Source organism: Petaurus breviceps, unplaced genomic scaffold (assembly GCF_028583685.1).
Source record: "Petaurus breviceps papuanus isolate PSGF00001 unplaced genomic scaffold, PetGlider_PUasm1.0 90466, whole genome shotgun sequence".
Taxonomy (NCBI): domain Eukaryota; kingdom Metazoa; phylum Chordata; class Mammalia; order Diprotodontia; family Petauridae; genus Petaurus; species Petaurus breviceps.
In genome coordinates, this window is record NW_027187260.1 from 2,254,238 (window position 1) to 2,263,525 (window position 9,288).

General features: G+C 43.0%; 1 protein-coding gene across 1 annotated transcript in view; it reads right to left on the reverse strand.

Annotated features, from left to right (window-relative positions):
* Positions 1-8,172, reverse strand: part of CAPN2 (calpain 2) — a 102,511-nt gene extending 94,339 nt beyond the window's left edge. Inside the window, exon 1 of the mRNA XM_069062604.1 lies at positions 7,623-8,172. Coding sequence (XP_068918705.1) covers positions 7,623-7,871 — 249 coding nt within the window. The 5' untranslated portion in view covers positions 7,872-8,172. The remainder of the gene's footprint in view (positions 1-7,622) is intronic.
* Between the last annotated feature and the right edge of the window lie 1,116 nt (positions 8,173-9,288).

Here is a 9,288-nt window from a genome sequence, read left to right on the forward strand (position 1 = left end):
AGAGAGACAGAGAGAGACAGAGAGACAGAGACAGAGAGACAGAGAGAGAGACAGAGAGAGAGAGACAGAGAGAGACAGAGAGACAGACAGACAGAGACAGAGAGACAGAGACAGACAGAGAGACAGAGAGCCAGAGAGAGAGAGACAGAGAGACAGAGAGAGAGAGACAGAGACAGACAGAGAGACAAAGACAGATGCCCACCCCCATGCACATTCACATCCTTTTTCAGTCTTCCCTGAGAACTTTCAAGGCTTCTGCTCTGGTCTTCAGCTCTCCTTAGCAGAGTTTAGCATGGAAGTGGTTCTGAATCACATTCTACATTTGCCTCCTTTTGCACAATCAGTTTATCACAGGAAAACCTCCATTTGGTTGTTGCTGGTGATAACAGGACAAAGAGGCTGCTTAGCTGCTCGGGCAAACGGAACAAATTTTGCACTGATGCTTGCTAGCCTTGCATGAATCTAGCTGACTGAGTGAACTGGCCCCTGATTTTGGCAGCCTCTTTATAATAAAATATTGTGTTTATCAGACTCAGTGTGCCAGGCAAGAAGGATATAGTACCAAGAACCCTAGAACTGAAGTCAAAGAACCTGTGTTTGAAGTTTGGCTCTTCCACTCCCTTGTTGAGTGACCTTGGTCACTTAATCTCTCTGACCATCAGTTTGTTTTACTGTAAAGTAGGGATGATAATATTTGCATTATTTGCTCGACAAGATGGAGGACATCAGAAAGCTTATGGTGAGACCCAACAAAGACCAATCATTCCTAGGACACTTATAGATGAGATTGATGTTATAGTTAAGTAATACAACTGAGTATTACCTAGACAAAGGATTTTTTTGGCAGTGTGTGCAGTTGCAAAACAAAATGGGCTCTCAGTAGCCAAGAATCTAGAACTTTGGTTTTTACCCAGTTAATATACAGTTTGGAGGGAATGAGAAACAGGGTGAGAGGGTTAGGACACTTGGTTTCTTATCAAAGGAAATGAGGTGAGGTTACGAATTGGCTGGAGGGAATTGGGAGACACTGAGGAACAAAGGAAAAAGGGGTTGTTTTATGTGATTCTTTAAGTTGGGTGACTTTGGGGAAGGGAGAGTATTCTTGTAACTTCTCCAAACTCAAATGACTTTGAGACTTAACTTCACAAATGACAGATGAAGGCAAAATGCAGTCACTAATGCCATTTCAATATTATATTGGGAAAAGAACAAATAGATAACAGAATACAATTGCCAGTATTTTTATGATGCATTCTCATGACTGATGACAATAGAGCTATGACTTTTGGACCCAACACCTCAGTACACAGTGTGCTTGATGAAAAATGGAACTTAAGGAGATGAACCAGACCAAGCAATAACAGAAGTCTGTGTTGGAGGAATACAACTTTGAAAGCTTTAAAGGAACAGGCTTCAAGATCTCTCAGAGGGTAAGACACCAAACCAATGGGGGAAAAAAATCACTGATGGTATTATTAGCAAAAAAAAAAAAAAGGTGATGGAGAAGATATCAGCAACTGTTGAACCATATAGCTATACTTTCTCATTAATCAGTTGATCAACACGCATTTATTAAGAGGCTACTACCTACTATCTATTAAGAGCTACTACCAGCTACAGTGGTAGCTAGATGGCAAAGAAGATAGGGTGCTGGGCCCGGAGTCAGGAAGGCTCAACCTCCTAAGTTCAAATCTAGCCTCTGATACTCCTAGCTGGGTAAAGTCACTTTATCCTGTTTGCCTCAGTTTCCTCACCTGTAAAATGAACTGGAGAAGGAAATGGCAAACTACTCCAATATCTTTACCAAGAAAACCCCAAATGGAGTCACAAAGAGTTGGACATGACTGAAATGACTGAACACTAAGGTGCCAAGCGCTGTGGTAGGTACTAGAGAAACAAAGAAACAAACCAAAAAATGAAACGGTTCCTGCGCCCAGAGAATTCACATTCTATCAAGAGAGACAAGTCTTTATGAGAATGATCTACATATCCACGAGTCAAGGAAATCTTTGATGAAAACAACAAGGAAGGAAGTCTTTTGCAAATGATTTCTATAGCAGACGTCTTCATAGTCATAAAATTGTCTGAAGGGTGCAGAGAATATAAGATATTGTTTTCAAGAAAATGCTTTTGAATTGGTAGAACATTAAAGATTCTCTTGTAACAAAGTGTTTCTCATGCAATCAGTTAACAAGCATTTATTAAGCACCTACTACATGTCAGGTATTGTGTTAAGTACATGGAGATACAAAGAAAGGCAAAGAACAGTAAAGATGTTAAGATAATTAGATCATAGCTGGAAGGGACCCCAGAGGCCATCTAGTCTAATCCTCTCCTTTTACAAATGAGGAAACATCTAGCCTAAGTTGCACAAGTTCAATAAGCAGAAGTAGGATTTGAACCCATTTCCTTTGATTCCAAAGCCAGCTCTCTTTACACTTTATCCAAAGTTCTGAGAGAATTTTGTTTGATGTTGCTCTGATTATGAGTACCAAAGCATAAAAAAGGGAGATGTAACTAGCTAAAGGTGTTTACTGTGATCATGAAGATATCCTCTAGAGAGTTCAAATGCAGAATACTGTATAGATGGTGAGTTCTTCCATATATTACTGGTTGCAAATGATAGCATACAGATGGCATTAAGCCACAAAATGAATACCACAGGGCCCCTTCAATGATCTCCATGAGTACTCAAAATAGATCAGCCTAATAACATACACAATAAAAGCCAAACTGATGAAAAAAATTCATACTAAGATATGTGTTTGGATGGACAATCCACTGAAATAGGTCATTAGTACACAGATAGTACCTGGAATAGGCACTGAAGATTGCCAGTGAGCTCGGCCTAAAATTCTGTTGTTCAGTCATATCCAACTCTTGATGACCCCATCTGAGGTTTTTCTTAGTAAAGACACTGGACTGGTTTGCCATTTCCTTTTCCACCTCATTCTACAGATGAGGAACTGAAGCAAATAGGGTTAAGTGACTTGCCCAGGGTCACAAAGCTAGTAAGTGTCTAAAGTTGTATTTGAATTCAAGAAGACAAGGCTTTCTGAATCCAGGCCTGGCACTCTATCCACTGTGTCACCTAGCTGCCATGGCCTAGAATTAAACTGAAGGAAAAAGAAAAAGCTGGATTGTCTTTGGGCAACTGTCTTGTGTGCTCAATGATCTCAAGCTGACTCCTGACGTGAGGTCCATTTTTCTTAACAACAGTACTGTTTCAATGACGCTATATGGTTGTAAATCTTGGAACATCAAGTTGTCCAAAGAATCCAATTGTAGGGCTATAGAAAGATGCATGGTGGGCATGAGTAGGATTAAACACATTATTATTAATCATGATGTACACACAAGAAGAGCTGTTAAAGACACAATTAAGGATGGTTGCTTTATCAATGATTAGAGAAGGCAGTAAGAGAGAACAAGAGATATCAGACTGATAAAACCCAAGTGTGTTATTTGTCAGATATTGAAAGACCTAGAGGAAGGCCTCCAGAATGACAGGCTTCTAGACACTTTGTGGAGGAGTCATAATAAGATGGGGCCAACAATCACAGAATGACAATGTATGAAAAAGGTTAATAGGAATATAGTCAGACCTAGAATTAGAGGGCCAATCCAATTTTGAGAAAATGGAGGGATAGAGAGGGTAAGTGACTTGCTTGGGGTTATCCAGCTCATAAATGTCTGAAGTAGGATTTTAAACTCAGGTCTTCCTGACTCCACAATGATGAGATCACATATCCATCTAAACAGACATTTGTTTTTTTCTTTGGTGAGGTAATTGGGGCTAAGTGACTTGCCCAGGGTCACACAGCTAGCATCAAATGTCTGAAGTCAATGAACTCAGGTCCTCCTGACTCTGGGGCTGGTGCCCTATCCACTATGCCACCTAGCTGCCCTTAAACAGACTTATATGAAAATCTCTTTACATTCAAGTACTGAAGAATATATATATATATAATATACAATATGCATATATATACACACATATACATATATAAGTATATTATGTATGTGTATATATGTATAGTTGATAGAAATTATTTTCTCTTATATTAGTAACCCATTGTTAATTAGGATCCAGGCCTTCTATTTCCCCATTTAGGGCTCAGACAGTCTAGAAGTTCAGTCACTCTCTGAAGGGCATGACTAATTGATGAGAGTGTAAACAGAATCCAGTTTGGGCGAGTTCTTGCCCCAGGAAGAACAGATCTGTCCTTATCCTCCATTAGAATTGAGGGTGACCTAGCTCAAGAAGGAGAAAACCAACCAGACTTCTCTCTATGGAAATGTATTCTACTGTCCAGCCTGTTAGAGGCAGCTGAATGTCATAATCAAGCCACCTTCTCAGCAGGAAGAGCTGAAGACTTCTAGTCTACCTCTTCATTAAATGTCCACCAATCAGAATTTATTTTCACTTCCCAGGGCATTCCCTTTTACAAAGCTATTTAAAGCATTCAAGGATTCCAAGGGGGGAGAAGGGGTCCTTTGGTTACTGAGAGAAGCCATTTTATTGATTATTAGCTAGTCTAATTAATAAATTGATTATTAATTACCCAGAAACTCTGTCTCTTGGGTCTTTTCATTCATCACATGTGTGACTAGTTACTTTATAACTAGAGGCATCGTGTAAAAACAGCTCATCAAGTTATCCATAGGAGTTTTAGCACCCAGGGTCAGTTTAATGGAGTTGAGGCTGGTTCTGGGCAGGGTGGCAAGGTAGGGCATTTGAAGTATGCTCATCTCTATGCAAGGTTCTGACTGGAGACAGTCAGGGTTGCTGAGAAGCCTGAGGAACTGTGCAAAGCCAGCGTGTTCCAAAGGGGCAGGGACTGAGGTGGAGAGGCAGACTGTGAGTCAGGTAGTGAATTTATTGGGCAAGAGGGAGAGTGACCTGGAGGTCCACAGAGGACAGCAACAAGGACTTTGGACAGGATGGAGTGGACTTGAAAGGACAAAGAGTGGTTGCTGGGAAGAACTGGCAAAGGGAGGATTTGAAATCAGTGGGGATGAAGGAAAGGTGGCCACTCCTCTTCTCAGCCTGGTGTGTCAAGGTATGTGAAAGGAGGAGCCAGACTTGGGGAGGGTGAGATAGTTAGGATTCAGTGAGACCAGAAAATGGAAGGAATCTGAAAAAGATCTGGGATTCTAGAGTTAGCTCTAGAAGATGCCTTGAAAGTCATCTCATCCAACCCTCTCTTTTTCTTTCTTTTTTGTTCAGTTGTTTCAGTTGTGTGTGACTCTTCATGACCCCATTTGGGGTTTTCCTGCCAAACATACTGGAGTGGTTTGCCATTTCCTTCTCCAGATCATTTTACATATGAGGAAACTGAGGCCAGTAGAGTTAAGTGACTTGCCCAAGGTCAGACAGCTAGGAAGTCTTTGAGGCCAGATTTGAAGTCAGAAGGATGAGTCTTCCTGACTTCAGGCCCAGCACTCTATCCATTGTACCACCTAGCTTTTTTTTTTTTTTTTTACACAGATGAGAAAACTGAGACCTAGTTACGTGATTCACACAGGGTTACCCAGGTAGTAAACAGCAGAAGCAGAATATGAATTCAGACCTCTGATTCTAAATCTAGTGACCTCACCATGAGACCACAACAGAAGAAGGGCATCAGAGGGTGCGGTAGAAAGTAAGGGCAGAGGAAAACAGTGATTGATGAAGCATTAGGGTTGTTTACTACGAGGCATAGTCTATAGCCACTGGTACAGTCAGGGGCAACCGCTTTGTGACTGATCCCCCATTGATCTTCAGGATTGTGCCACATGTTAGGTAACTAACCCAGAGCTTGGGTGAGGGATGGCCTCCCAGAAGGGCACAAAAGGGCATGATGAACTCCATGAGGATGGGCGGTCGCCTTGAGGTAAAGGGAGGAAGCCAGCTGGTAGACAGCTAAAGCTGGGAAACTTCCTAGGGGAGGTGGGGAAATCACACTCTCTCCTAACTTCTCTAACTTTCTACTTCCCCATGCCAGCATTAGGGGTACAGCCCAGTTGCCCCATGCTGGTGGTAGATTTGGCTCTTATTGTTAAGAATTATTCCATGTATTTTCAGAAACGTTTTTCATGCCTTTGGCTTCCATTCTGAAGGATGGCAAAGTCCATAATTAGCTAAGAGATGCCTGATCAGGTTGAATTAGGCCAGGGATAGTTCATTGAGACCAAAATAAACAGCTACATACTGTTACATTCATAAATGTAGGAAAAATGAGAAAAAGGGTCAAGGGGAAGACACAGGTGAGAGGATGTAAGACAGCAACGGCAATCACTTTTTCAATCATCCCAATGATCTTAAAGAGGGATTTCCCCAAATTCCTCATTCAGCTCTGATAAACACACTGTTTATGAACAATTCAAAAGCAGAGAACCTATAGGTTGGCCCCCCAAGGTGCACCTGTCTAATATGCATAGACATCTCTACCAGGAAGACAGAAAATGTCCAAGGACCAGCTTGTCTGTCTGCTGGCCTTGGGTCTTCTAGAAGTTTATGGGTGTGGGAAATGGGAGGCTTGGCACAAGAGGCAATATTAGAGAGAAGCCTCAGGTGGCTCTCTGAGGAAGTGGTGCTGACCATAAAAATGAGTCCTCTGGAGTATCTCTTCCTTCCCACATTTTACCTCCAGTTAAAGTACTACCAGACAGCTCAGCTGACTTTCTTTGGAGAAATAAAATACTTTCTGTATAGAAATAAATGAATTTTGCAGATGAGGAAACTGAGGCCCAGAGACATTGATGTACCCAACTAGTTAGGGGCAGAGACGGGACTAGATCCAGCTCCTCCTAAGCTCTTTCTACAGTGCACCAGGCTACGTGGCTCCTCAAATATTTGCTTCTCAGTTGCTTTTCCCTAGGGTCCATTCTTCCTTTATCTTCAGACTTTGGCCCACAACAGGGTATCCCAGATCTCTGAAGAGACAGTTATCCCTGGTCTTTGTCAGCTTTCTACCGATTAATGTTGACTCTGCTGATGCTGAGTTGTGATGACAGCCAGGCTTGCCCTGGAAAATCTTGCTCTGTATTGTGTGGGGAGGAAAGAGTACATGTGTTCCAAGTCTCCTGGAATCCAGGCTCCCCCGTGGGACCCTCCTACAAGTCCTTTGCACTGAGTAACCTCAGTTCCTTGAGTAGAGTAAGCAGGCCAGATGTTCGGAAAAGCTGAACTCTGGTTGGCTGCTCTTTATAGGGGAGCAGCTGATTCTTTCCTAAGAGATTCCCATCTCCTTCCGCCGGGATTCTGCTTCCATTTCCCTGGGCGTATGGCCTAAGCCGCACCACCCTTTCTGCCTTTCTCTTACCCAGAGCAGCTAACAGTGTTTTAGTTAAGTGTCAGCTAACAGGGCTAGTGTTATCTCGTGTGGATGGATGATTCAATTCAATTCGTTTTAGATCAATCCCCAAACCATTTAATAAACACGTACTGTAGGCAGAATCCTGGATTAGGCATAGGGGGGCAATAACAAGCTGAGATACAAACTGGCATACAAACTGACCTATTGGCATTTACTTTCTAATTCAGGCTTTGCTGGGGGACAGGGGGATTTCGGTCCTCTCTCCCTGCTCCGATAGCTTCCCCACCCCACCCCAGAACAGCCTGCCAGAACACTGCCTACCGTGGGTCTCTTCCAGACGACGCCTTGAGTTTTGCTCGAGTGCGGTCCCAGTTCCTTGAACCCCAGGGAAGATACACTGGCCGGGAAGGAAGGGTCCTGGAAGAGTTTGCCCTCCTCAAGGCATTCGTTGCGAAGTGTCTCGTAGTCCTGGTTGAGGTATTTGACTGCAAGATCATGAGTGCCCAGGCCGGACGCCGCCTCCCGATCTCTCAGCACTTTGGCCGCGATGCCCGACATGGCTCCGGTCATGGGCTGCTGCCACGGCCTGGGAAATGCGGCTCAGAAGGCGCCAGGGATGCCCAGGAGGAGAGGCAGGCTGCAGGCGGGAGGAGCAGGGATACGCCAGGGAGGTTTGGAGCTGGTGCTGCTATCCTGCTTGCGGATGGGGTGATTCACCCGGAGAGGGAAAAGCACCACCAGCTCACCCGCCGCAGAGGGCTGGGTGTGGCTTTGTCTCCTAACTCAGCCCCGCTTTGCTTCGGGACTCCGGGCCGAAGGCTTTAGGGGTGGAGCCGAGCGGAAACAGGCATCTCCACTGACTGTGCTGCCCTCTGCGGGCAGTCTGGGCACGCGCGCGCGCAGAGAGCACCTCTCCTCCCCTAGATCCTGCTCCCCCTCTCCCGTGAAGTTGCTGCCCTCTCCCCTCTTCCAAGGAGTCTGGGCACTTAGGGGCCCCACTTAGCTCCATCGAGTCGGGAGAAGATGTCGCAGTAGCTAGAGCTCTGGATCCGGAGAAAGGAAGACCCAAGTTCAAATCCTATTGGTTATGTGACCCGGGGCAAGTTACTTAATTTCTTTCAGTCCCAGTTCTTCATCCTCAATTCTCAATAATAATAACAGCTCTAGGGGATATTGTGAGGATAAACTGAGATAATCTTTGTAAAGCATTTTGCACACCTTAACACGTTATCGTGTAAATGCTTGCTATTATTACTATTAAGATAATATGTATCTGAGACAGGGGTTCTTCACTTGGGAACCATGAACTTGAATGTGTGTATACATATATGTTATACACATATACATGTGTATACACATACATATATACCTACATAAATTTTAAAATGAACATTATCTATAAATATATGTATATATCAACATAATTGGTTTTCTTTGTAATCCTAAGTATTTTATTTTATGCATTGAAAAACTTTATTCCGAGAAAGGAGTCAGAAGGATGCAAATGTATCCTGGAGCCAGCTTCAACCAGCTCGGGGGTAAATTTTCAGTATGCACATTTAGACTTCAGAAATGTAGAAGTCTTTTTACAAATCATGGCTTGATTGAATGATTTCTAGGCTGACGAAAGTGATAGAGAAAATATTAAATATTACAAAAATATCAACTATTATATATTTGATATATGTCAAACATCACAAAAATAAATATATAATAAAAATATCAAATATTGCAAAAGTGATAGAGAAAATATTAGAAAATGCAGATTAAAGTTATGCTTACCTTTCACCTCCCTCCCCCAGAGTCCGTTCTTAAATATTTAACAGCACATCCCTTGGGTCATGACACAAAATAAGATGTAAAACTCCTGCTTTAAGGTTTGTAAAGTGCTTTGAATATAGGATTTCCTTGATGGATGAGTGCAGGATTTGGAGGGAAGAAGACCTAGGTTTCCATCTTGCCAGACAGTACTACTGAATAGCTTGGT